Source organism: Alternaria dauci, chromosome 1 (genome assembly GCF_042100115.1).
Source record: "Alternaria dauci strain A2016 chromosome 1, whole genome shotgun sequence".
Taxonomy (NCBI): Eukaryota; Fungi; Ascomycota; class Dothideomycetes; order Pleosporales; family Pleosporaceae; genus Alternaria; species Alternaria dauci.
This window is the reverse complement of record NC_091272.1, coordinates 5,500,071-5,526,930: the sequence shown is the minus strand read 5'-3', so window position 1 is coordinate 5,526,930 and position 26,860 is coordinate 5,500,071. Positions and strand designations below refer to the sequence as shown.

At 53.8% G+C, this 26,860-nt stretch overlaps 10 protein-coding genes across 10 annotated transcripts; 3 read left to right on the top strand and 7 right to left on the bottom strand.

The window, feature by feature from the left end:
* Positions 1-287: 287 nt before the first annotated feature.
* Positions 288-5,463, bottom strand: ACET3X_001711 (uncharacterized protein; the record flags this gene model as incomplete). The annotated part of the gene is made up of 8 exons (XM_069447033.1): positions 288-1,478; positions 1,528-1,796; positions 1,844-2,447; positions 2,500-2,697; positions 2,885-2,903; positions 2,960-2,968; positions 3,517-5,332; positions 5,379-5,463. The coding sequence occupies 8 exons, from the start codon at positions 5,461-5,463 to the stop codon at positions 288-290; spliced, it is 4,191 nt and encodes a 1,396-aa protein (XP_069311953.1).
* Positions 5,464-6,281: 818 nt separating this feature from the next.
* ACET3X_001710 (uncharacterized protein) lies at positions 6,282-6,989 on the bottom strand (the record flags this gene model as incomplete). The annotated part of the gene is made up of 2 exons (XM_069447032.1): positions 6,282-6,777; positions 6,826-6,989. The coding sequence occupies 2 exons, from the start codon at positions 6,987-6,989 to the stop codon at positions 6,282-6,284; spliced, it is 660 nt and encodes a 219-aa protein (XP_069311952.1).
* A 590-nt stretch (positions 6,990-7,579) lies between these two features.
* ACET3X_001709 (uncharacterized protein) lies at positions 7,580-8,845 on the bottom strand (the record flags this gene model as incomplete). The annotated part of the gene is made up of 1 exon (XM_069447031.1): positions 7,580-8,845. The coding sequence occupies one exon, from the start codon at positions 8,843-8,845 to the stop codon at positions 7,580-7,582; it is 1,266 nt and encodes a 421-aa protein (XP_069311951.1).
* Positions 8,846-8,971: 126 nt separating this feature from the next.
* On the bottom strand, positions 8,972-11,533 carry ACET3X_001708 (uncharacterized protein; the record flags this gene model as incomplete). The annotated part of the gene is made up of 4 exons (XM_069447030.1): positions 8,972-9,358; positions 10,436-10,609; positions 10,658-11,039; positions 11,094-11,533. 4 exons carry the CDS (start codon positions 11,531-11,533, stop codon positions 8,972-8,974), a joined length of 1,383 nt encoding a protein of 460 aa, XP_069311950.1.
* A 2,388-nt stretch (positions 11,534-13,921) lies between these two features.
* ACET3X_001707 (uncharacterized protein) lies at positions 13,922-14,986 on the top strand (the record flags this gene model as incomplete). The annotated part of the gene is made up of 1 exon (XM_069447029.1): positions 13,922-14,986. The coding sequence occupies one exon, from the start codon at positions 13,922-13,924 to the stop codon at positions 14,984-14,986; it is 1,065 nt and encodes a 354-aa protein (XP_069311949.1).
* Positions 14,987-15,586: 600 nt separating this feature from the next.
* On the bottom strand, positions 15,587-18,819 carry ACET3X_001706 (uncharacterized protein; the record flags this gene model as incomplete). The annotated part of the gene is made up of 2 exons (XM_069447027.1): positions 15,587-16,330; positions 16,381-18,819. 2 exons carry the CDS (start codon positions 18,817-18,819, stop codon positions 15,587-15,589), a joined length of 3,183 nt encoding a protein of 1,060 aa, XP_069311948.1.
* An 899-nt stretch (positions 18,820-19,718) lies between these two features.
* ACET3X_001705 (uncharacterized protein) lies at positions 19,719-21,805 on the bottom strand (the record flags this gene model as incomplete). Its single annotated transcript, XM_069447026.1, has 3 exons — positions 19,719-21,320; positions 21,366-21,676; positions 21,730-21,805. The coding sequence occupies 3 exons, from the start codon at positions 21,803-21,805 to the stop codon at positions 19,719-19,721; spliced, it is 1,989 nt and encodes a 662-aa protein (XP_069311947.1).
* A 555-nt stretch (positions 21,806-22,360) lies between these two features.
* Positions 22,361-23,204, top strand: ACET3X_001704 (uncharacterized protein; the record flags this gene model as incomplete). Its single annotated transcript, XM_069447025.1, has 3 exons — positions 22,361-22,584; positions 22,635-22,821; positions 22,911-23,204. The coding sequence occupies 3 exons, from the start codon at positions 22,361-22,363 to the stop codon at positions 23,202-23,204; spliced, it is 705 nt and encodes a 234-aa protein (XP_069311946.1).
* A 238-nt stretch (positions 23,205-23,442) lies between these two features.
* Positions 23,443-24,147, bottom strand: ACET3X_001703 (uncharacterized protein; the record flags this gene model as incomplete). Its single annotated transcript, XM_069447024.1, has 3 exons — positions 23,443-23,630; positions 23,689-24,084; positions 24,132-24,147. 3 exons carry the CDS (start codon positions 24,145-24,147, stop codon positions 23,443-23,445), a joined length of 600 nt encoding a protein of 199 aa, XP_069311945.1.
* Positions 24,148-25,172: 1,025 nt separating this feature from the next.
* Positions 25,173-26,336, top strand: ACET3X_001702 (uncharacterized protein; the record flags this gene model as incomplete). The annotated part of the gene is made up of 1 exon (XM_069447023.1): positions 25,173-26,336. One exon carries the CDS (start codon positions 25,173-25,175, stop codon positions 26,334-26,336), a length of 1,164 nt encoding a protein of 387 aa, XP_069311944.1.
* Between the last annotated feature and the right edge of the window lie 524 nt (positions 26,337-26,860).

The following is a 26,860-nucleotide window of genomic DNA, read 5'->3' as shown; positions in this document are numbered from 1 at the left end:
GAATCAAGGTAGGGGTTTTGGACACAGCGTTTGCATGCAGCATGACATGGCATTTTTTGGGGTGGGAATATCCATGTAAGTTTATTTATTGATTCGGGGCATATTTGTAGGCAGGATCACATGTACCAGCAATGACCTTTGGAAAGTACTTGGCATAGCATAGCAAGCAAATCGTATTCATGCATAACAAGTCCAATTTCAACCGACTGGATGAAAGGACAGTGGTATCTTTAGTACAAGCAAAACCAACATACCGCTCCCGCCAATTACTGTGACCGCCTGTGAAACTACTTGGTATACGACCGGTCTTTCCTACCCATGGTCAATTCTTCGCCGTCCTCGCCGTCGTCCCAGCTTCCCTCTCCGCTGCTCCTCCTCTGCCTCGTCCTTTGCTTGACACCATCTGTCAACCTCCTCTTCACCTCGTCCATATTACCGTCAATGGTGCTGAAAGGCTTGAGCTGGAAGCCGCCCAAGTTCGCACTGCTGCTATTCCGACTGCGGCTCTTCTTTGGCGTCTGCGGTCGACTAGAAAAGAAGTCTTGGTTCGCAAGATCGTGAAACGACTCGTTACGCGGTATCTCGTTCATGGAACCAGGCGAAGCAGGGTAGTCGTATGTCTCGATGTCTTGGCCTGCTTCGATCTTCGCATCCTCGTCAGACTTTGGTGGCGGTGTGCGGTCTTGCTCCTGCTTGACAAAGGGATCCTCGACGATACGCTTGGAGTGGAAGTCCTCGTACATCTCCGGGCCGAGTTCGTTGATGATGTCATTCACACGCTGGGCCAGTTTCTCACGTCGCTCCTGCAGCCTGACGAGTTCGCTGTTGGAGAAGGGGTTCATCATCTTCCAAAGGGGACCGAGGGATTTCAGAATGTCCATGGCGACCTCACCGAAGCGAAGAGCGCCATAGGTGATGGTAACGTAGACAACGAGTTGAGGGGCAATGAGCCAACGCTTCGGGATGCCGGCAGGGAGGTAGCCGTTGCAGTTGTTGTAGGAGTACCAATAGAGTCCTAGACAAACATACCAAAAGTAGGCTGCTGGGGCGGCAGCCATGGCAACGAGAAGCTTCCATGTGGCCATGACATCTCTGGCTTGAACCTTGACGTTCGATGCGGCGAGTGCTTCTCTTGCCTTTCTGATCGAGACGACCTTGGTGACGATAAAGACCAAGCTGAAGAGTAGCGTTCCAGGAAGGACGAGCGTACTCAGGAAGAGCAGCTTTCCAAGACGATAGAAGAAAAGACCGGCTGCCTTGATAGGATGCATCTTCGCATACTGTACTTGATGATCCCGGATGCCGAGCGCCTTAAGCTTGCTATTGTACGCAATGACCTCCTTCTTGAGTTCAACGATGCGAGGGTCGTCTTTGTAGCGTTCGTACCCTTGGACAAGACGACGATTAAGCTCAACAACCCTGGGAAGAGGAAGCTTGGTGCCCTTGGAGTTGTAGAGGCGGCGTACAGCTTGGATGACCTGAGAAGAGTTAGTGGTGATAGAGGGTACGGCGGTGTATTGAACGTACCATAAGAGTATCGTAGTCTGGTGTGGTAACTGTAACAGAGATGAGTCCCTGGCGAATGGTTTCCAACATCTCGCCGATGGCCTCACGTCTTCCAGGCCCATCGAACTTCTGAGCTAGCTCAGGTGGCACGTGGATTGGCGTACCAAACTCAATGACAGCCCTCGATCGAAACTTGTGAGCGTGGAAGTAGTTCATGCCGACGGGGATGATGTTGAGATTGCAGTCTGGCTTTGTTACGACCGTACCAAGCGCCATAATAGCAACACCAGCTGAGGGCTGTTAGTACGTGATCAACTTCGATTCCCGAATTATTCACCTTTCAGAGGTAGGAGATCTGTGCGGTCATGGCTACCACCTTCAGGGAAGATACCGATGCTTCCACCATGGTGAAGAACCGCATGGACCGCGTCGTAAACCTCTGTTTGATCGAGCTTGGGCGCAACCTGGAAGGTAGTTCCCTCGTAGCCATCAGCAATACCCTTCTTTGCATCGGCTCCGCCAACGAATGTGCCGTCCTTGGTCATGTCGTTCCGCCCAGTCATCTGCTGCATAGCAACACCGCCCTTGAAGCCACGCTTCAATCTAATCTCCTCGGGACCTTTGATCTCGAGTATCTCAGCGGTTGCCGCCTTGTTGTCTACCTTGGGCAGCACGATCGAGCCGCCGACCTGGAATTTTGAATCTTCAAAGTTGGTGCCTACACCACGAACGAGGGTTGGATCGTTGATTGGATCGGGGAGGTAAATCTTGCCCTCTGCAGGTTTGGTCATGTCCATGGCTCTTCCTACAGGCACGACACCTGTCAAGCTTGCCATTGCGCCCACGAATTTGCGCTTCATCGATTTGTCGGCGATTAGGAATTGGATTCGGCGGTCGGATTCTTTCTTGACGACTCGCATCAACATGAGGGGGTCAACAAACTGCCATCCGTTAGCATATTCCCTCGTGCAACGCGATAGCATTGTGCCTTACCTGGTTCGCATGCGGGGCGCACACAAAAATGACGGGGCCTTCCTTTGGCACCTTCCAACTACTCCTAGGATGGACTTCTCGGAAGAAGAGCTCTACCAGGATCGAGAACGTCCACAAGAAGGCATCGTAGACATATTTGTTCATGACGGCGAGCTTCTTGCCCCTTGCGTCTCTCTTCTCGGTCGCCATCTTGGCTACCTAGACCACGAGTACGCCAACGATGGTTGCGATAGCGACGATGTGTGCCACCGCAAGAGCGAGGTTGATGTAGCCTCCTATGGCTGCTGGTGTGCGAATGTATGTGGGCTAGGAGATGATAGCGATAGCGATAGCGGATGAGAAGCGATGGGTGTGGATGTGCGCACTGCGGATGATAGTCGCTGACTTTGAAGCTGCGTTGGGAGCTGCAGGCGCATGTTGGTTAGTACGCAGGTGCAGACTGAGACATGTTGTCACGCACCTTCGCGTTCTAGCACTTTCTCTTCAGCAGTCGCGTGTAGAAGAACATCAGGCCACAGTAATCACCGACGCTGCGCGGACACGAGAAGAGCCGATACCCGATCAGCGCAGGTGTTGCTGAGGAGGACAAGCTCTCAACAGCGCGTATCCGGAGCGCTATTTCGTTGTTGAGCCCGGATATGTGGAGGGATGCAGATATGGCTGGGGTAGTGGGATGCTTCCTATGTCATCGCACGTTAATTGTTGGCGGCCTTCCCGAGTGGGGTAGTCGCCAGCGCCCATCGCCTAAAAAAAGTCACTACCGGAGACATGCCAGACCGATGAAGCCATTGGACCGGCCGCGTACTTTGCGAGTCTTTGAAATTGTTATCATATCGTGCAAATGTCCAAGCTGATACTGCGATCGTCACGTGTGCATTCTTCCAAATAAAAGGACCAATATACATTTGTAAGATGCCGTCAAGCGGCCCGTGGATATGGTGGTCTATAAAATAAGAAGGGTATATATGTACAAGATAGAAGAAGAAGGTAGGAGGCAATGTGCGCGTTGATGCTTACAACATTGCGAAGACCATCGCAGCCACTACCGCGGCCAAAACCGAGCTGCTGCCGGCGAGCATGGAGGCAGCGCCGAGGAACTCCGCTGGCAACGTCGGGTTGGGCAGGCTGCTGTTAGCAGGTGGCGCCGAGATCAACGTCGTAGAGACAGGCGGCACGACAGGAGCAGGAGAAGAGTCCACCAAGAGACCTGAAGTCCCAGATGCTGCCGGGACGTAGACAGTCTCAGTTACGCTAGGTGTGCAGCTGGTTGTTGGGGAGGCGCGCGAGATGGTCACGGTCCTGGTCACACTGCGGGCGCAGCTGGTAGACGCGGCAACGTCCGACTGGCCAGCAGGCTTGTCTGAAGAAGATGGCTGAGAGCTCAAGGCCGATGTGCTAGTAACAACGACGACCGAGGAAACCACCACGGTCGAAGCAGGTGCTTGGTCTGCTTCGGGGATCTTCGATGGAGCCGACTCGGGAGCCTCGCTAGACGGCGCCTCGCTGGATGCGATCTTGCTGGACGAGGGGGCCTCGGCAACTTCGCTGGATGAAGGAGCAGCCTCGCTGGGAGCAGGCACCTGGCTGGTTACAGAGGGAGCTGAAGCAGCGTAGCTCGATGCAGGAACCGATGAAAGAGTTGGTGTGGAGCTGGACTTGGGAGCAGCGCTAGTCGATGGCTTCGGCGCGCTGTTGTTCTTCGCCGGAAGGGTACCCTTCTGGATCATCAGAAGAGCCTGAGTGACTTCCAGGGCGGACAGCTGTTGACCGACACCAGAGGTTCCGTCCCAGCTTCCAGTGTACCACTTGCTGCCGCATGTAGCGCCGTCAGGGCCGCCAGAGCAGGACTTGGCAGCGCCGACTGCAGAAGCCTTCAGGAATGGAACAATCTTTTCCTTGGTAAAGGGAGCGACCATTGCAGTCTTGGCAATGAAGCGGGAGAGATATGCCTTGAAGGATTGCTGATCGAGATTGCAGGGGCGGTTATTCTCGCCCGTCTCGCAAGCCCACTCGTACATGATGCCCGTGGAGTTTTCGTAAGGCCGGAAGAAAAGCAGCTCGGCGTGGTCCAGGAAGCCAGATGTGCGCTCTTTCCAGATGTCGTCGCCGTTGGTGTAGTCGTACATGAACGCCGATCCGTGAAGGAACATGGCGTTGTTGTAAGTCCACTGGGTCTCATCCGCAACCTTGGCGCAGTTCGTCTTGTCGTCTGTTCCGTCAAACACCTCGTATATGTCGGTGATGAGTCCAACCTTCTTGGTCCAGTCGTAGATCTTCACAGCCCAGTCGGCGTACTTTTGCTCGCCAGTGTAGCGGGCGAGGCGTGCACCGAGAGCGAAGGCGCATCCGTTGGAGATGGAGTTCTTGTAGTTGTAACCGTATGCGTTCTCGGGGTAGATCTGCCACTTGAGGCCTCCGTCGCAGGTAGTCTCGTCCCATCGGCCCACAATGTTCTCGAAAGCGTTTGTTGCGACCTCGAGGTAGCTCGCTGGCGCCTGAGCAGGGTCAGGGAACTGATACTCGAGCGCGCTCATAACGGCAAGCGCCCAGAAGGCCTGGTCATCGTTGCCCGTCTGGCTCTTGCGGTATGACAGGATGAAGTCGTTGTCAGGGCCGTAGTTGGCAGTCAGAGCCTGCTGGAGGGTCTTGACGTGTGAATCGTCCCCACTGAACTGGCTGTACTCGATCATGCCGCCCCATGCCGCACCGCCTTCCCACCAGTAGTGGGGTTGGGGCCAGATTCCTATATCCTCCTTGGGAAGGCCTGTAGCGTTGCCCTGGTACATCGACATCAGACCGTAGGCATACTGCCGAGTGGCGCTGAGAATGGACGCTACTGAAGTCAGCTTTGGAGTTGTGATCACTGCAAACTTGCTCACCCTCATCCTCCGGGTCAAGCGTGACACCGCCGGCGGTTGCAGTCAAAGTAGCAAGGAGCGCAGCTCCAGTAGTAAAGTACTTCATGTTGGTTGAGAAACGAATGGGTAGAGGTCAAAAGAAGGTAAGCGACTACAAGTCGAAAGAGAAACAGGAAGGAAAGTAACGATTGTATACACGGCAGGTGCAGGCAGAATGTGAAGGGAGAGAAAAGCAGCCATGGTGAAGGACGGGGCTAGACATTAACTACACATCTGACTCGCGTGGGTCCGTTTCTTCGGTGAGTGAAGTCGGGGAAGGAGCGCGCGGGTGAGAGCAGGGATTGGGTAAGCGGGCGTTTCGAAACGCAGGAACGGAATTAGTCGTGGCCAATGGCTGGCTAGCACCCGTGTTTCAGCGCAGCGGCTGCTTGCTTTTCGGGCCTCTGATCTTTTTGGCGCCTCTGTAACTCGTCTGGGCGGTTTACCCTTCATATTTGGACTCGGCCCATTCCTGGTGCTCGCTGGTCGTGCAACACAGGCGCTTTTGCTTTCGCTGTTTGGTCGCTAAGAAAAGACGCGTCGCTTGCCGTGCTCTCACGACCAACGTCACAGCCAACCGCGCCAGCATGCACTACTATAGAAGATCAGCTAGACGCGCACTTGTACCTGCATAGCTAGGGGATGATGCGGGGCTCTCGTGGTGCCAAGACCGTGGAGATGATCACAGGCAAAAGCAGAGGAGATTGTTGAAGATGCAGGTCAAATTGCAGACCCGGGGCATCGTTCATGAGGCGGAGTCTAGCCAAATCTTGCTCGAGATGTGCCTCGGCCCGTCTAGCACTCATGCGCTGAGGCGTCTCGTCCCAGGTCTACCCAGAACGCCCCGAATATGAATAGCACGCGAGAAGAACACAGCCACTCAGTCTACGCCCCTACAAGCCTCTTCTCCTTCTTTTCCTTCTCTGATTCCCGCAGCGCAGCTATCTCCTCTTTGCTCATGTTGTAGGATCCGGTGACTTGGTTGAATGGGTTGTCGGGGTGCTTCTCAAACTCCTTGCGGATCTGGTCAATCTTCTGCTGTCGTCGCAGACCCTTGTCGTCCTTCATCTCGTCCAGTCTCCGCTCCTCAAACGCAGCATATGCAGCCTTGAAGCGCCTCTCAGGGTGGCGATCCACCTTGTCCTGGCTGTTGCCTGTGATGTCCAGAGCGTCCAGGGCGTTGTCGATACCGCTGGCGTTGAGAGCGCCGGGCTTCGCGTCGAAGGAGCCGAGCGCCGAGTCGATGCCGCGGGGCTTCTTCTCGGCTTTGGGGTTCTTGCCCTTGGGCTTGGAGGGTAGAGAGGCTTCTTCTTCGCGGAGCAGCGCCTCCTTCTCAGCCTTCTTACGGGCTGCTTCGGCGGCCTTTTCTGCTGCTGCCTCGCTGCCATCTGTTAGCTACTGCCCAAGTAGAAGCAAAGATGCAGCCTACGCCTTCGCATTCGACTTTGCGCCCTTGCTCCATTCCTCTGCCTCGGCCTTCTCAGCTTGTTGGTTCTTTGCAGCCTGCTTCGATGCGGCGGCGTCAGCCTTGCGGGCTTGTCCTTGTGCTTTCTTCGAGTTCTCGCCACCGCCAGCGGCGCCCTTTTTCGCCATGGTGTGGTGAGGTTTGCGAGGTCGTGTATGCGTTCGATTAACGTGGAGTGTGGCGCGAAAGGTCCAACCTGTGTTGTGCAGTTGGAAAGTGACTCAAAGTTTGGTAGAATGCGGCGTGCGACAGCGGCGGCCTGTGGGCAGCGGGGCAATGGCGTCAGACACCGCCTGGACACGCGTGAATGACTAAGCATAACAACATCGCTCAGAGCATCGCTTGCAACCCGATCGCTAGATTGTTGCAGTGGGGGACTGGGGTCTATGTACATGGTAATGTTCAGGACTATACGGGTCACAGACGTACGCGGGAGATGAATTATTTCTGATTGACAAGCTACCTAGGTACAGAACAGACCACGGCTTGCTAACGTTTGTGCTATCGCTGAGACCGTGGACTGAAAGACCCAGTACCATGAACAGAATTTATTTGTACAATAGACCAGCATTGCTGGTATCTGAACCAGTCATTGCATGACTATATGGACCGTAGCGACGGTATAGGAAGCTGACGCAAGGTCGCTATCTGGGGACCGACCAAAGCCAGTATCATCACCAGCACGAGGCCAGTATCATCACCAACATGAAGTCAGTATCTATTGGTCTCGTATGTTCTTCAAGAAGGTAGCCACCATTTCCTTGTCGGACATGTCCTCGGCCTCCTCGTTCTCGAGAGGCTCCTTAACGACGATCGGAAGTCGGGCGGCCCATTCAGCCTCTACCCGAGCTGCGTGAGCTTGCTTCTGCTTCTCTTGTTCTTTTTTTGCAAGCTCGACTCGCTCCGCTGCTTTGCCACATTGTTCTGTCAGCTTCGGCATCAGAACCTTGTAAAACCTCGACTTCTTTAGCACCTCGGAGTCTGGGGATAAAATAGACCGGGGAAGGGTCGTGTTGTGCCAACAGGTCTTGTCCCAACCACCCATCGCCGTAGCGACGACGATCTGATCTGCCATGGTAACGGCGATGATGTTTGTCAAGGCATCTTCTTCCTGTTCAGAACCACCGACGTTGTTCTGGCGGCGGATTTGGTTGACTGCTCCCTCATATAGACCATAGGCGCGGGAGTTACAATGGATGGCGTTCTCTCTCTCCCGCATCCACACCCGGAATTTTTCCGCCAATTTATCCTCCGCTTCTCGAACACTAGTACGGACTAATTCATGGACAAAGTCGGCAGTTATGTCCTTGAATCTTTCCATTTCTTGTTTGGCTTGCTTGGACATCTCTTCTTTGCCTGCCCTGAGGCCGTCATTGTATCTATCTTCGAGATTCTGCTTTGCCGTCTTTTTGTTCGCATTCCTTGCGCCGTAGTGGTAACCAAGTAAGTATTGCTCTTTGCTCTTGAATATCTTGCCCTCGGATAAGCCTTTCTCGTAGCCTTGGCTTACCCACTCGTCCTTGATGACTTTGGAGATGGCTAGGTCTTTTTCTTCTTTCCAGGCGTCGCGTTCGAGTTGGAAGGCTCTCTTTTCATTGTTGAGCTCTTCACGCTTCTTGTTCTGCGCAATTTGCCATGATGATCGCTTTTCCATCATTTCTGTTTCGAGTTCAGACATGATGTCCTGTCGAAGGCGGCTCTTGATAGCGTCATTGTCAAGAAGCTCTTTGCGTAGCGTCTTCATGTTCTTCGCCTCCTCAACCACCTCCACGCGAAAGAGTTCTATTGCCTGTTCGTACTCAGCTTGTTCATTTTGTTGTAGAATTCGGTCGGACTCCACGGCCTTTTCCCGTTTAGCAACAGCTTTCCTGCGCTTTCCAAGCTTGGCGTCTTTGGCCTGCTGAGTTCTGTGAATCTGAAGCGCGACCGTCTCGGTAACGTGGATGGAGTAGGACCGGTAACGCTTCGCCTTCTTTTGCGCCATGTTACGTTCCCACTCGGCTTTGATTCTCTTCCGTTCTTCCTCTTCTAGATCCGCTCGACAGTCTTCGAGCTTTCTCGCCAATGACCTTATTATTTGACGAAGATACACGGCATCATCTGCCCTTTCTCAATCAATCCCCCTTTCAGCGTCTTCGGGGTATTTCAGGAAGCTCTTTGGAACCAGATTCTTTGGCAGTGGCGCCTCTTCTTCGTCGATTTTGGTCCATTGATCCGGAATGCTGACGCCATTCTTCCTCTCGCTCCACATGAGTGCCTCCGGTGACTCATGCGCGTTTATCTTCACAGTGCCTTGTTGCTCAGCAGCCTCGGCTCGCTTCTTCTTGGATACCAATCTTCCCTTGTCGTCTTGTGCGCGAACTCCAGCGTCAGTAGTCTCTGGTTGGCGGAGATTGAGCTCATTCTCGTCGATTTCGTATTGCTCCTCGTAATCGAGAAGTCCGAATTCGTAGTCAGATTCGTAGTCGAATTGGTGGGTATTGTCCAGGTCTTGTACCTGGTCCGTATGAGAATTGCAGCGCGTAGATTTCTGTTTACGCCCTGGAGCCATTGTGGTGTTGACTGCAGAATCAGCAAGGCTTGCGCGGGCGTAGATATTTGCAACCAAATCTAGCGGCTTGGCGCAAACGGGGAAGGAGTACTCGTCGCCCAAAATGGCTCACACCAATGCGGTAATTCACCATGAACATAAAATGTAGATACGTACTCATCAGATCGAATAGGTCATTCTGTAGTACAGATGTTATGCATGAGACGAGCGACTATCCGCACACATGTTCGATGAAAGCGAAAACACAACACTGCAATGTAGAGAAGAGATGGCTTGTCAAGCAAACAAAAACATGATATGATTACTTAAGGAACGTGACAATTTCCCTTGCTACCGTATAATCAATGATACGACCAGCCTATTGGTCCTCGGACAGACATGTAGCTGTATTTCGACTACAGCAGATGGTCTCTCGATCGCTGAGCAGTGAATTGACTGCGACGAAGTGAGTTAACTAGAAAAGCTGGTATCTCCCCTGACATGTGTCGGTATCGAGACTGCGACGGGCAGTGTCTGTCAACAAAAATACTGGTATCGTATGCTAACATGATAGCATTAGTGACTCTGGGAAGCGCAGCGTCTTCGTATTGACCTTATGTGATGATATCGGACCAATGTGTCGCCATGACGCCTACCGAAACTCGTTCGTGAACGTTTTGTGGCGTGTTTGAAGCATTCGTATTCTGGAAAGCTCTTTCCTTGATATAACATCAAACATTCACTACGAATATCCTCTTCGGCTTCGTTGCATGGTCGACATCATAGAGAACGAGCTTCTCATAACAAGACAACCGTTTACACAATACCTTCCTCTTTCTCTCTCCTTATATGCTCTCTTCTCGCTCGCATCGCATTTCCAGGCGTGAGCTGTTTCAAGCCCAACCACGGCGAGTTGATGGGACTAGGCCCTGTGTATATGAAGAAGTCGTAAAGAAAGCCACCAAATGCACAACCAAGGAAGGGGGCTACCATTGGGATCTACATAAAGTCAGCAGACGCTATAAGTATTGCTGGAGTATGTACCCAGAAATAGTAGCCTCCAGTGGACCACACCTCATGACCGTAGCCAACAGCATACGACATCAGTCTTGGACTGAAATCACGAGCGATATTGATAGCATAGCCAGTCTGCCAGCCGAAGCAAGATCCGAGGCCGAAAATCAGGAAGAACAGACAAAGAGGAAACCATTTGTCGGACTACACGGCGGTCAGTATCATCACGCATGGTGTTGCTATTGGTCATACCTTCGGGACACCATTGTTGCTCGGATCCTTTAATGCGAAGATGACGAACATCAGCAATGTACTTGCGATGAACTCTGAGAAGAACTGGCTTGTCTTTGTAAGGAATGGCTGTGGGTAGGTGCAGAATATCGCTGCAGTAGCCTTCTCGGCAGGAGGCACTGTTCGCATCTTTCCACCTTCAAACCAGTCAATGGAGCTGACGTAGTTTGCGTATACGATACCGGATCCAACGAAACCACCCAGCATCTGTGCAGCAAAGTACATTGGGAATCGCCGCCATGGCAACTGTCGGTATATGCAGTTGCTGAGAGTGATGGCTGGGTTGAGATATGCTCCAGAGTCGCCTGCCACGTACAGTCCGAGCATGACGCCTAACCCCCAGCTGCTTGTTGTCAGTACGCTTAGCCATCTCTTAACAAGTCGGCGCTCGACTCACCCCCAGTTTATCGACTGGTATTGTCCAAAGCCGTTACCGCCTGGTGCAGTAGTCTGTCCCGATGACAGCAAGACCTGCGCAACCGATCCATTACCGAACATCACCATAACGGCAGTGCCCCAGAACTCGGCAAATGGCTCCCTCATCACTGTCCTAACACGCGACCATAGCAACTCTGATCTCGGCCCATGATCATGCTCCTCATCAATGGGTGCCTGGGGATGCAAACCGAGCAATGACCGCTTTCTCTGAGCGCTCGACGATGTGCGATTAGGCGAGAGCTCTGAGTTGGTAGAATGCGCCGAATGCTGTGTCCGCGCCTGAGTTAGAGGTGTAGTACTCGTACCAGAAGTGATGCTATTGAGACGATCATCGGAATGATCATCCGCCCAGTCACGTGTAATTGAAGGCCCCGGTGCCATTGGTCCTTGGGTGGTCATGATGAAGGGACGTCAAAAGCGACACTAGATGAAGGCAGACTAAGACCAAAGCCTCTTGAACCACGATAACGGTACCAACGTGGGAAGAGTGCTAGCAGATGCACACAAACAGCCGGCTCAGCGGACTATGGCTGCTTAAGCACCTCTTTCCATACCCTCGGCTCCTATGCTAGACAACGTCACAGCATAATCCTTCATCGCGATGGCAACGCCATTCGAATACGAGCCCGTTCTTCCCCTCATTTCAACTAGTGAGATCTCCAGCTTGGGGTACGATGCCGCGCGCCGTCAGCTTAGGACGTGACTGTTGTAGGCTAAGGATGACGTCTGTCAAGCCACGGGGCGTTATTTCCGTGGGCAAAGAAGCGAGAACTTGTCCCTTCAATGAATTAGAGGTTGACGGGGTTGATCTGTGACTGCTCATGAGTGTGATTGCAAGTAAAATGATGCAATGGATGTTAAGCTCACTAATTTGATGCTCCGTTGTTCCCCATGGTCGAAGTGTGGAGAGCTTTTGTGGGTTTCTGGGGTGCGTCGGCGATCGCGATGCCCACCTGGGCAGTTAGCGCCAAAAGGAAGACGAAAACAACGGCGCCAATGCAACAGACTACGAGTGTGTATAGCCGCCTTTGAGTTTCCTTGTGGGGATCTTGTATGGCAGTGATCAGCATGTTGTGCTTTGGGAAACAGTTGATTGTATGGCTTTGGTGCAACGCGACAGGCTGTCTAACACATCCTTTCGCCTGAAGGTAATATCTCCTCTTCGGATCTAGTCTCGACATGCTCTGTTGCCTGGTCGCTAACCAGTATCCTTTCTGCTCTTCCTCTCACCATATCCCCCGTGGTCACCAATCCAAGGTTCTTCTTCATCCGCTTGTCGATATTCCTCACCTGGAGGTGAAGCTTGGCAAATCTTGAGGTCGAGAAGGTGATCAAGACAGAGCCTTTTCACTTCCTTTCGAGAAGATCTTGCGGTGTCTTCGCTGCTTTGACCGTATCTTCCCCGTGACAGATGAAAGTTGCGATCAGACCGAGTGAGAATGAAACCAGTGTAGAGCCTCTCCTGCGTGGGTGAACATGGGAGAAACTATCTCGATACCGTCTGTTCGGAGTGGTCTGTCAGCAATAGCTTCCAGAGAGAGGAAGCAAGATATCAACTTACATCGAGCCTGTCCTTGAGAGAAAGGTCTTGCTCAATCCAGTGATCATTGCCATACAATAGGCCTCTACCAGGGGACCTAAATGCGCCTCTACACACTCGTGGACGCTCAAATTCGATGCCGATACTGAGCTGGATGCCATCAGTGTGCAAGTTGAATTGAGAAAAACTGCATCATTCTTTCTCGTTGACTCTGTTTGTTTTGCGAATACTGGACGGAAGAATGCGAACATATAACGAACTCCTAAAGATGTAGGAGGGGTAAATTTTTGAGAGGGCCAATATACTCGATGAATCGATCCTTGCTGTATCGATCGATCGTTGCCGTCGCGCTGTCGTCGTCGCGAGCGCCTGGAGAGCCCTCCAAAACCGGGCGCTCGATGCCTGCGATGATGTCGCATGTGATGATAGGCATGTTTGGAGATGTTGAGAAGCATTCTCTTTCTCCCAACGTCGAGTCCCATCGTGAAATCTCCAGAACCGTAGTTTATAGCTTTGTTGTTAACCCCTAACTTTCCGAATATAAACAGCTGCATACAGTGAAGCAAGGTGTCTGTGAAACACACCTTTACCGCGATCTAATACAGTGTCATTTAACAACGTTGTGCTTGCGTCTTTTTACTAGCACGTTCATCATTTGAATAGGAGAGGTAGATGGGCAGGTGATGTTCGTCAATGGTGGTGAAGGTGAGGCGTAAACATCTCGTTTCTGTTCACAGCCGCTTCCTATTCAGTACCGAGGCGTGATTGCGCCTGTCTGCACTGCATCTCACCGCAGAAAGCTGCCTCTTCTCAGACGCACCTGGAGGTTGCTAAATTCCACGATTTGGGCAAGTTCGTTGCAAGTCATGCAAGTGGCTAAGCGAATCAGAAGCGGTCGGCTCTCACCATCTCACTTCATACTATTCCTGCTTACGTCATCACAGTCCCTCGCAGATGCAGTACCTGGGACGCGCCGAAAGCGATCCTGCGCGCCATACCAGGGGAACAACCGAACGCCACCCCGGTAATTGCCCGAGTCCGGTACTACCATACCAGGAAAAGACCAATTTGCCCCCCGTAGTCGCCTGGCACCCTGGGTAGGGTGTCGGATTTTTCTCTCGAATGACGTGATGCTCCTCAAAAGGTCCCACGTAGCGGGGTTGCGGGATCGTCGTCTCTTACTGTTAGCTCTACAGCTGCGGAACCCCTCACCGCACCTCCATACAAAATCGAACCTACACTACAAAATGGCATACGAAAAGGAACTGGAGATTGCCCTTCTGGCCGTCCAGCGGGCGGCTATTCTCACAAAATCGGTATATTCGAGCCACTCAAAAGGCACGCTCTCCAAGAGCGACTCTTCCCCCGTCACAATCGGCGACTTTGGCGCGCAAGCCCTGATTATCGCGTCGATAAAGCACGCGTTCCCCGAAGACGAAGTCGTCGGTGAAGAAGATGCCAACGATCTCCGCAAGAACGACTCGCTCCGGGACCTCGTGTGGGACCTCGTTCAAGCAGCGAAGCTCGACGACAGCGCCGCCGAAGAGAAAATCGGTGGACCCATCAAGAGCGCAGACGCCATGCTGTCCGCGCTCGACCAAGGCAACAGCGAGGGCGGCAGGAAAGGCAGGATCTGGGCACTGGATCCCATCGACGGCACAAAGGGGTTCCTGCGCGGCGGACAATACGCCGTCTGCCTGGGTCTGCTCGTAGACGGTGTGCCCACCGTAGGCGTCATCGGGTGCCCGAACCTCCCCGTCGACGACCAGGCGCCCCTCACCACCACCACGGGTCAAGATGCAGACGACAAAGAGGGCAAGGGCGTGCTGTTCGGTGCCGTTAAGGGCCAGGGCGCGACAAGCCGACCGCTGAGCAAGGGTGGTCTCGCAGAAGCAAAGGCTATCAAGATGAAGCCCCTCTCGGATGTCACACAAGCTACATTTTGCGAGTCTGTAGAGGCGGGCCACTCATCGCAAGGCGATAACGCTGCTATCGCATCGGAGCTCGGCATCACGAAGCCGTCGGTTCGCATGGACTCGCAGGCCAAGTACTGCTCTATCGCCCGTGGAGCTGGTGACTTGTATCTCAGACTGCCGGTCAGCGCAACATACCAGGAAAAGATCTGGGATCACGCTGCTGGCGTGGTGCTCGTGGAGGAGGCAGGTGGCCAGGTCAGCGATGCGTACGGCAAGCCTCTTGACTTTGGCCTGGGAAGGACACTCAAGGAGAACAAGGGCGTGGTAGCAGCGCCAAAGGATGCGTTTGCCCAGGTCATTGCGGTGGTCAAGAAGGTTCTGAGCGCGAAGATATAGATGGTCATTGGAGTAGGCTGTGGTGGAGGTGGAGGTGAATCCCACCATGACAATCGAGCATATAGAATCTTGATCCCGACTTCCCAGCCGAACAGCGTTGACGGATCAACACTCTTATCGACCTCGTGATCAAGTCTCTTTGCTCCCATAAGAATCCGGCCTTGGCAACGATATGCCTCTCTTTTCACCAGATCATGCAGCTTTGATCGCAGTAGAGGGACGACAAGAAATATTGAATATAGTACAGACAAGTTCAAACGACTGAATTGTATCAAGACCAAACTCTAGAGCAGACAGATACAAACGCCAAAATGCGAAACGTAAAAGACCAAAAGTTCCCCCGTATCCGCCTACTCCAATATTCCCATATACCCACCAAAGCCGTAGCTATTTCCCGTTTCAACCATATTTCCCTTGGGTATCACCTGCGTTAGATCCCGCCTCTCGAGAGACAGTAGATCCCTAACCTTACTCCTTAAAGTCAATTTGATAGTTTCCTTGAATAGGACTTGCATCCAAAGAGATTTCGATGCCATGTTGTTGAAATGAGCAGTCATTGTGCCGCGCCTGCATGGCCGGCTTTCGCACGGGCTGTTTGGTCTAGTCCCATGCAGTGATTGTGGCTGTGGGTGTAAGGATGCCCCCGGCCAGAGTATCGTCACCAGACTCGTCGACAAAGGTACTGTCAGCGCCTGCGTCAAGATCGTCGGTATCAATGTCCGCCTCGGCACCGGTGTCGTTGACCTCGTCGGACGCTTCTTCGTTGTCGTCGTGTACGTGTTCGGGCTCGACTTCTACCGGCAGATGCAGTATGTGAGCACTCATGCCGGGCACGGGAGTCAGGTGCATCTGAGCTAACCCCTGCTGGAGTGCGTCGACATCCTCATTTACATCCTCAGTCATCTCGACGTTGTTCTCTTCGTCGTCGGAATGGTCATAAGCGACGTGGTAGGGCGAGGGTCCGGATGCACTGATCGTCGTCAAGTTCGCAGGCTCCTCCATGACACCGAACTCTGTTGTTACGGTGATGGAGTCTGGGCTCGGAATGGGTAGGTCGTGCGTGAACGGCGGAGAGGCGCCGTCCAAGGCTGGATTGACGGCGCTCTCGTCGTATACTGTTGTGAAAAACTCGAACATTGCTCCGGCCAAATCATCTGCCATTCCGCGCTCTTCTTTATCTTTCCTCTGCTTGGCTATCGCCCGGAGTTGTTCCTCCTTCTTCTGTTTAATCTCTGCCTCAAGCCGGCATTTCGCGCGGACATTGGGTTTATGTGTGCACGTCGGACAGTGGTAATTGACAGTGCAGAACGTGCATGTGCAAGCTGGGTTCGATGATGCGCATTGCTAGGGTGGGTCAGCGAACAGATAAGACGAGATATTAAGACCAGACTTACATCACAAACAAGAACTGCACACTCGGAGCATTCCTTCAGAATTCCCGGACACTGTGGTCGGTTGTCTCCCGCCGGCCTTGGGTACTGGCAAAAGTACGCACCACAGCCACTCCACTGCACAGGATGCCGTGGATTGCAGGGCAGTGGAAGAGGGTCCGTGATTGCATGGTTAACCGGGACGCGTTGAGAGTTCGGCGACCAAGCATTAGTAGGTCGGCCGCGTACGCCAGATACACTGAAAGAGCGTGGACGTCCCGTGCTGATGGGAACAAAAGAGAGCGAGGTTGCCAGTTGAAAAGGTTCTGGGTTTGACATGGAATTGAAGGACGTTGTAGCTGACATGTCGACTGACGAGTGTTGAGGAGCAACCATGACCTGCGACTGAGACATGGGTGTCTCGGAAGACTCAGATTCATTGTCACCAGTGGAGTAGAAATCTAGATGGGACGACGATGCTGTAGGCGTGCGTTCAGGATCCGGTGTGCTGGCCCTGTTTGGATTAAACTCTGGGATGACAAGACGTTGCGGCGGCTCGTTGTGCGATCGTACGTGCTCTCGCTCGGTATGCAAATCCCTGTAGCCACACTTGCGAACCTTGAGCGCTCTGAAATCATGCTCTTTGCAGATCGGGTTCTTGCATGCCCGACAGGAAACCTTCCAGCGGAAGCTCCGGTAGCAGTCGTTGCAAAGACCTCTCGGACATGTTTGTTGTTGCAGGTCAAGCGAGTCCTGCTTCAGGTACGACAGGATATCCACATCCTCCCCAAGCACGTACTCGTACAGGCCATTGTTCTTCAATTCGCGGACGTAGTCGACGGGCCGGAGCGTGTTGCTAAAGTCTGGATCCTCAAACTCCTTGGTCCGCGGTAAAGGAGCTGCGCGTATCTTGTCGGCGCCTCTGCCGCCTAATCCGGTGCCCAGAACAGCAATGCCCCCGCCACCAGAAAAGATTGGCTCCAGGCAACACCAATGCATGTTTAGTTTTGGAGGTTCGCGATTCGCTGGGGGTACTGGCATGCCGTTGTTGCCGCCGTCTTCAGAATCAGACGAGTCGTCGTCCTGTGCGCTCTCGTTCATGAGGTTTGGTGACCGGGTCGCACCCGGGGCCCACCAGTAGCGATTCTGGTCAGCCTTCTCCTCTTGACTCCTGTCCTCTAGCGGTGCTGAAGACCCCGATGCGTGCCCAAGTGTGCCGCCCAGTGTGCTGCTGTTGCCGAAAGCCAGGTTTGCAAAGTGCCGTGTCTTGACTCGTTTTCTCGGTATCGGTCTGTTGAAGGCGCAACTCGCACAGAGCGTCTTCCGGCAGCCCATGCAGTGCATGCGGACACTGCACGACTCGCATCGCTCCAGGATAGTGTCGTTGCACTGTGCGCATTTGACCTGTTCGACAAAGGCCGTGTGGCTCCGTCGCTCGTGTACTGGGACATGCTTGCCTTCTCCTGCGGTGTTTCCATCGTCCGGACCAAGTGGCTCGCCGTCCTCTCCAGTCTCGGCAATCTCCCATAGTCTGCCATCGTGTTCGCCCAGCTTTGTCGTGCCTTCGACAGGCCCGATGCGGTTGCTCGATCGCCATAATCTGTCGAAGGGCACCCAAACCTCCATGTTCTGCGGTCCTGCTCTTCCTGCGTGGTAGTCCTTCCTCCGGTTGCACCTGCCGCCCGGTGTCGGACACCATGCTGTATCCGTCCATATTCCCAGTTGGTGGCATATCTCGATGAGCTGGTGGGTGGGGTCGGAGTCGGAGTCTCTCCGGATGAGGGAGGAGGGGAGATAGGGCCGTCGGCGGTGGTGTCGACAGCGGTACGTGTACAGGCTCTTGAGGGCGAGGTCTCTCTGCATCCATGGCGCGTCCTTTAATGTGTATGGCTCCAGGAACGGGACAATGTGGTACTTGATGGAGACGTTCTTGCAGCCTCGTACGGACAGATGCTGGAGGGTGTCGATGCGCGGGGCCAGGACGCTCCCGACGAGCGCAATTCCTGTCACGGCCGTGTTGCAGAGGTCCAGACTGGTCAGGCGTGTTCCATTCGGGGATACAATCTGCTTCAGCAGTGCGTCGAACGAGTAGGCCTTGGACTGGCGTTCCCGGTTCTCGGGCGTCTCGTTGCCTGGCGAGCCGACTGCAACGGCGGGCTGGGGTAATCGGAACGACAGCGTCTTCCACGCGAGCGGATACCTTTGCAGGAACTGGCGCAAATGACGTGATGTGTGGTAGAGTTCGAGGAGGGTGGCGGTGGAGATCTGAGCGAGCAAGGACTCAAGGACGGGCGGGTACGAGGTGATGATTGATTCGAACAGACTGAGGGCGGCTCCTGGGGCTGCGGCGTCGTTCCGCGTTATCGTCTCCGTGTGCGTCGTCGTCGCGGTCGCCGGCTTGGGGGCATCGCGGGTGGTGCAGGCCCAGAAGTCGCCCTGGCTGCCGTCGTGTTGCGTGCTCATGCTTCGCGGAATGCTGCCGGAGAGTGAAGGTGTCTGCACAATCACGGCCGGGGAGGAGGGAGGAGCGACATGCACGGGTGGAGCGCGTTGAGTCGTGTCGCGCAAGCGAAGGTGGTCGTGTGAGATGGCTTGGCCGGCCGTTGGTCGCAAGTCCGGGTTCTGGCTCTTGGGCGCTGGGCCAAGGACAAGGCGATCCCTCTGCCGTCTCCGGGCGATCTTGCTGGCCTCACCAACAGCCAGGCGTGACTCAGACTCTGAATTTACTCTGAAATTCGGCCTACGCTGCCCGTGGAATTCATCACAGACGCGAAACTTGACATGCCAAGCCAGGACTTTGATAGATACGCATTCGGCCCTCCTCACGCTGGTACCGGCGCCAGTCAGCCTATCAGGCAGCGGCACATTGCAGTCCCTCCCTCAGCCTTGCCGCCGCAACCTTCTGCCAGCTCAACACACGATGCATCACCGGGCGGCACTAGTGCGCCTTGCTTTTGCTTGTTGGTAGACTTGATATCTCAATTCGATTCGCCTGTGCGCCATAGTAATCACACCATCCGCGCTTGTTGTGCGACTGCAATTCAAACGCCTTTACCCCACTGTCCATCCAGCCTTGCAAACTCGCTCCTTTCCCCCTAGGGATATCATGGTTGAAGGAAACGCGGAAAACTAACAATATTACATAAGATACGCTAAAGGGGAATCAACCAACGCGCCGGAATACAACGCTTATCAAAACCATTGCCCCATTTAGCCGTGCGCCCAATGTCGTCCAACAGAAAGAAAGGGTCGCAGGGTCCTTCTGCGCTACTGAATGCACACGCAGGGTGGTATCCGGAGCCCTGGGATCAGTGTGCTTTATATCCGGACTAAACAATACCTCACGCGAAATGAACACCGTGCTAGAACACCCAGTTGCCCTGTGTATCGCGGTCTTCAAGACCGTCGAATAGGACAATGTCCCAGTGATCAGACTCATCCTCAGCCGGCGGCCATAAAGAGTTGTTGATGAACGAAAACACGGGGACATGTTCTCCGGTAGCAGTCGCGTTCAACAGCTTGCCTGCATCAGAGTCGACGTCAAACACTGGCCGTATGGGCAGCTTCATCGACCCCAACTCCACCGTTCCGAAGAAGGGTATCGTGTGTCGTATTGTGCCAGTCGTCTGTTTGCTCGGATCTAGCGACGAGAGGATCCTCTTGAGCACCACGGCACTGCGCGCCGCAAAGCGCTCGCGTGGGCTGGCGCTGGCTAGCTTCTCCATCTCGCCGATAAGGCGGCAGATCATGGCGAAATCGGTTCCTTTGGTCTTCTTCACCTCGCTCTTCTCCTTTATGCCCAGCTCGATGACAATGTCGAGTGTGAGAGTGACGGCGGCAATGAACACTCCAAGTTCAGCGAACCGACAGCAGGCCTGTGTGATGTTTGAGTTGCGAAGGGCGAACCATCTCATCAAGACGTTTCGGCAGGCCTGTAACGCCGTGATCTTGGAGTAGTTGTATCGGTTATCCAGATGTGCTCGGAGCAGATAAGGCAAGTGGATGAATATCTTTATCTCAAAGTGCGACATTTGCACCATCAGTCGCTCCAACGTAGCGAATGACTCTGGCGATCTTGCCGTGGACGGAATGTTCGGCACCTCCCAAAAGTCCAAGGGCAGCTCCTTCATGCATGACTCGAGCTTCTCGTCCAATGCCAGCGCAGCCGAGTATGCTTGTGGCGAGACATCGCGGTCAAGCTCCGCCACCTGTCTTGTCATGAAATTGAGTTTCGAACGATGGATCAGATGTGCATCAGCGTCTGCCGGAAGTGGATAGTCGTCCGCGCCGAACGGAAGGCGGAGATGCAGTCCCAGATACCGATCAAGGTCGACAAAGGTGCGCCAGATCGATTTCGCATCCGTGACCGCCTGGATCGATGGATTGTGATCCTCTTGCACGATAATCCGCTGGAAGCCCATCAGGTGGGCCAGGCTCAGACCACGGCGCACGACGAGCCATGACTGCCGCAACGAAGCCCTGTTTACATGGAAAAGAGCCAGGAGCAACAGCGTCTCGAGTCCATGCAGCGTCATCATCTGTTCGTCCGAGGAAGTTACAAGCGATGTTACCGATGAAACATAGTTTTGCATCGCTGCGTCCAAATTCCACATGCTCGAGAGTCGCGAACAGTCAAACTCTGGTGGGAGAGAGTTGATGCAAATTGCCAGATGTAAGAGCGTGCGCGCCACGATAATGGTTCGCTCGTGTGCAACGGCCTCCATGTCCAGAGCATACGACTGCAAGTCCTTGTGGACGTAGATTTCCTTGGAAGCCCGGTAGACGCCCTCTAGGATCATCCACCCGTTAGACGATTCGAAGATGATGTCTGCATCATGTTGTGATGGTAGTAGGGCTGCCAGTGTGCGATGAGTGCTGTCGTAACCTATGGACTGCCCTTGGGTATCTGACTTGTCGACTAATGTACGGATAGAAGGCGCCGATGTCCATGTATGCATTCCGAGCTGACAACGTTAGTACGCGCGACATGCGGGAACAGTACTGCTTACAATCCTATCACCCAGTGATACGACGCTGAACGCGTCACTCCGGTATCCGGACATGTCCGGTTTGCTTTCCTCCTCACTGGAGCCTGAGGCAGTGAGGATAGGGCTCTGTGGCGCAACACTGACTGCGGCTGTGGTGGCATTTTTCCTGCACACAAACCTCTCAAACAACTGCTCGAGTTTGCACAGTCTGTCTTGGATGTGCTTCGAGCATGGGGTTACTTCGTCTACCCGATCCGGTCGTGCGTTGTCCATACTTGCGCGAGGGCTCATGGTCATGGGGCTCACGTCGACATGAACCTTTGGCTTCTTGCCTGTAATATGTTTAGCATTTGGACTTGAGCACATGAGTGAGTGCTGAGCTCACATTCCCAGTATGCCCGGCGAAGACTCTTGCAGGGCCTCTTCTTAGAAATGTTGCTCGTGTTGCTTGGCGATTCCATGTTACGATGAACGACCCCAGATTATAGACGCGACGTGGTGAACAGAGACCCGAAATCCTGTCACGGAACCATACCAAATAAGGGCGGCCATGTTACTTTCATAGTGGGGTGAAGGTGTTGCGAGGGCAATTGCTGATGTGGAGCTGACTCTCGGAGCGGCGACCGGGATTCGTCCGTGACGGAGGCCGATCATTACTCAACTCTCTCCCTAGGAAGTTGCATAGTTCCGAGGCTCTGCAACGGCCTCCTCAGCTCATTTTAAAAGCGTCGCCACATCTGTAAGCACATTTTCCCTAACATGTACAAATGCCCCGTGTTTAAGACTCTCGAGGCGTTCTAATGTTCCTTCGTCGTTGTGGAGGCTCGTCCGGCGTTGTACTTTACGATTAGCGATCACTGAGACACCCTCGGCACGACCAACACTCCGGCGGACGTAATCCTCAAGGCGACCAGTGCTTATGCGGCCAATCTCCGCGGTGTAGGTATTCACATAAACAAAGCGATACGCGATGCCGTCCAAGTCTGACAAGTGCCACTTGGACGTTTGTCACCAACATGTCCTTCAAGATCGTGATTTCTGGTGTCACTGGCCGCATCGGCGCGCACGTCCTGCATCACGCGCTGCAGAATCCGCTCGTATCGACGGTTATCGCATTGTCGCGACGGCCCCCACCCGGCATCGAGATGCACGCTAAGCTCGAGGTGGTGCTGCTTGACGACTTTACAAGATACCCCAACGAGGTGCTTGCAAAGCTGTCCGGGGCAGATGGGTGCATCTGGTACCCAGACACTTGCGTCTTTCCGGGCCGCAATTACTAACGCCGTAGAGGTGTATGACAACGACTGCCGGCAATCCTGTGTTAGAATTAGAGTTTCCCAAGGCCTTCGCCGAGGCCTTTGCAGCGACGATGCCAGTCGGCGCAAAGCCCTTTCGCTATGTACACTTGTCAGGGGGGATGGTTGAACGCGATCAGGATAGGTCATTATGGATGAAAGGCTCCATGCGCAAGACCAAAGTAGGCACTTCTTTCGTTCTACAGACCACGCGCATACACCGCAGAAAGAACCATCCGCAACAAGCTGCCAAAGAGCTGACTTTGCAAAGGGCCGGGGTGAAGTTCAGATGGTCGAGTTTGCAAAGACTCACGAGAACTGGACCACGATCATCGCTCGACCAGGCATGGTCGTACAGCGAGGTAGTATTATTGGTGAAGCTTCAATGATGGTTGCAGGCTCCTCTGGCTCTTTTATTCGATACGACGAGCTTGCGCTTGCACTCATCAATGCAGTCATGCATGGCAGTGAAGAGCTTTTGCTCCCTGTGACGCTGTTGCAGCAAGGCCAGCGGTTGGTGCAGGGGGGTCCGGCAGAAACCTCATCGGCTCAAGAACCCATTTGATCAACATGGAGGGCAGGAATTGTTGGGTAGATATGACAGATTCCATTCGGTCCATGAGTTGGCGGCGGCGAAGGCCTGACGACAAATCATGGCCCAGGGCCGACTCTCTAGATGTGCTCTGCATGTAGGTTCTAATATGCGCAACGCTCTGTTTACGCGCCCGATTGACTGGTTCATCCGCTGTATGTTGGTATATCCTAACTCCGATGCGCTATGACGGCGCCAGAACAGGGCGTTCTCAGGCGTACATGTCATCGTAGTCTTCTTCCTCGTCGTCTGCAGGCGGCGGCGGCGGTTGCTTCTTCTTCAATAGTTCTTTGCGATCCAGAGGGCATGTGGAGTTCAGCTTAAGCCAGGGCCCTATGCAGTCCAAATCGAAGCGATGATCCTCGTGGCAGGGCAGCTGGACAACGAGCGGATATTTGTCTATGCATGTACCAATCAGCCGGGCTCCTCACTCGCTTCACTGAGGCGTGCGACCTACCTTCGAGGAATGGGTTGACACAGATGGGACAGGTATCAGAAGGCTTCAACGCCTTCTTCGGTACCCGCTCCAGTTCATCCAAGAAGCTGTTAGGCACACCCTTCAGTTCTGTGGGTGGATCGTCGGCGTTTGCGCGGAGTACTTCAATCATGTTTGCCAACAGATCCCCATGTTCGCTGCTCTCGTCCGCCGGTCGTCCGCGCATAGTCTCGAAAGCATTGGCGAGCAGGCGAAACGCCGCCGTCATGTTCTCGGGCTGGGGTAGGGCATTGGCGTTTGTGTGAGTGTGGGGATCCGACGTATCAACCAGCTCCAGCTGAGAGAAAAAGGTCGAGAGGTCTGGTCGACGTGAGGGTTGTCGCGACTTGTCGTCCTCGGTGGAGATGTTGTGTTCGACTGTCTGCGTCAGTCATTGCACTGCGCCTGTGTTTGCCTGCAATTACCTTCGTAGCCAGACATGGCGGCGACTTTGGCTGTGCTAGGGTGGAATTTGCGTGTTGGCCGATGTCGTCGCCAGCTGAACATATAAACTTACGCGGTGTAAACGCGTCACAGCAGCCTACAGCCCAACGATACGGAGAGGGCGAGTAGCCCCTCACCTGTGGCGCAGGTGGCATTGGGCCGTATCTGTCCTAGCGCACACTAGCCACACATGTCTTCGATGGCCACTTGAACCCAGAACCAAACACCTCGCCGCTGCATTGTCATGCCACTGTCTTCTCCCTGGATGAGCCGCTGCCCTGTTCTCGTCATGTTGACGTGTGGCGCAGCACGATCCGACACCCTCACGCACCCTTGCAGACCACAAAGGAAACTTGGCACCAAGAAAGCTTATCCATGCCATGGAGACTTCTCGCACACCTACGCGTTCACTTACAGCAGATAGGCAGGTCGAGCGATTCGTGTCGGTCGCCGAAAGCAATTGCTCAAAATTGTCATGTCAGTGTGCACCTCCCTTGTAGAGCAAAGCTGCCTAGGTACAGCCTTGGAGGCAGGGTCGCTCGCGTGACGTTTAACTCTGTGTGCTTGTCTTTTTCATGTCCGGGGAAACAAGCAAGTCAAGGCCAGATGCAGGTCTCGGCAGGATGCGACTCCATTGGAGACCACTGGCGCGCAATCGAGGCAGATAATTGGGGCGTTGTGGAGCCGGTGATCCAGATCATGCACTGCACAGCCTCCTAGTGCCCGCAAGTCTTCACGCACACATTTCACTGATATACCTCACAACACGACAAAAGGGGCGCAGTTGTAGCGGCAAAACTGGCAGAGGAGTCAGACACAAAAGGCAAGGCAGCCTCTGTGACACTCAAGGTCTGACACTTCACACTGCCGTAGGAGACTTACAGCGCACCCTATCACAGCTTTGACTACACCGACACTTATTACTTCACTCCCACACATCTCCCTCCATGTCGCTGCTCGTCATGTCAACAGATCCACCTTCCACTTTAGAGCGGTTATCGCCTTCCTGGCTACGACGCTCAATGTCTCAACGGTCGACGTCGCCCCAGAAACAGTCACGGCCTGCGACAGCAAATGGCCTACTTGCACCAGAGCCAGCACAGGCATCTAGTAACAGCGATGGCTCACGATCACCCCGCTCAAGTTCATCTGGTCGACGTGGTTCCGTAAGAGAGTTGGTCAACAGGCTGCGCTCCTCGTCAAATGCCAGCCTGGCAAGCAACAAATCGCAAGACGCAGACTTTAGTGAAATCGAAAACTGGTTCTATGGATTTCAAAAGTATAACCAACTGGTCAGCAACACCATAACGCCGAACCAGGCCTACCCATCAAAGGAATTCTCAAAAGCCTCCAAAGCGCTGACGAAGAACTGCGGGGGCAACTTTCTTCACGGCCTGCCAGAAGCAGTGTTCGATTTCTCTCTACTCTGGTGTCCCGCTGGGCAGGTGACCAGGAAGGATCTCAGTGAACCGTCCTGGAGCTGGACCGCGTATGGAGGTCCTGTTAATTTTCCATTCGACCCTACGACCTGCCCAGATGTTTACAAGATCCCACGGAGCGAGGGCGAGTGGTTCCAGTCAGAGGTCGTAAACTTTCACATCGGGCCCGAGTCGGCGCAATATACAGTCCGACGCGAGAAGGGCAACTCCCTGCGCATCCGGTATCCGCCATATTTCCACGCACCGCGCGGATCCGACCACAGCAACGAATCGAATACGCTGCGTTTCACAGCACAAACCATCTCTGCGGACGCCTTCATTGCAGAACAAATACAGCATGAAGAGAAAGATATCCCGTGCTCACACCTCATCAACGTTGAGAAGAATCTGCACTGCGGCGTCATAATGGATTACGAGTCGGCGATATCTGAGCCTTCTTCCACAGGTCCCTTTGAGTTTGTTCTGCTGTCTCGCAGCCTATGGCGCGATCCTTCTCCCGATAACCGGAAACCTGGTTTGAACACCATGCACCCACCAGGTACACCTATCTGGAACGGGGAGCGATTCCTTTGGGACTCGCGGGTCCACGACCACGACGAGCAGTTTGCGACTGGGCCCTGGAAGATGCTGAATGTCATGCTGATCAAGTGGGTCGGCGAGCATGCGGAGCGAGTCGCGATTGCGCGGATCCACCAGGACGAGTGGCTACAACATAATCCCACGAGGTCCGACATTGTACTTCGTTGAGTTTTTTGTACGGCGACGCGCGTTTGCGAAGCGCGTGATCGTGTCGGTTCTACTTGCTTGCGCACTACATGACGCGGCCTGTTTCTTCCTGGAGTGACGGGGCGAACAATGTAGAAGGACAATACTTGACAGTGCGCTGTGCAAGCATGGCGTAAGTATGTTCAACTATATGGTTATTTTATATCATTACACGAGGATTATAATTGGTACTCATTTCAGAGAATGTTCTCATTCACCAGGCGATATCAGATCAATGCAGCTCTCCTATTCAACACTTTTCCAAACTGATAGCCTTGATGGTTTTGCGTCGCGTACTGGTGGGAGAGCAGCTGAAATTCATGAATGATATTGCGTTCGCAGTCCTTGATGATGCAGAGCTGGAGGTGAAGGCGAATCCGACGCGTTTGTCTCTTCTCGTCTGCGCGGGTTTGCCGTAACCGTCCTCTAGTGTCAGTGTCTTTACTCTTTCTGTTTCTCCTGAAGTCATCTTCTCCAGAGTCGCGCAAATTTTGTTCGTCGAGGCC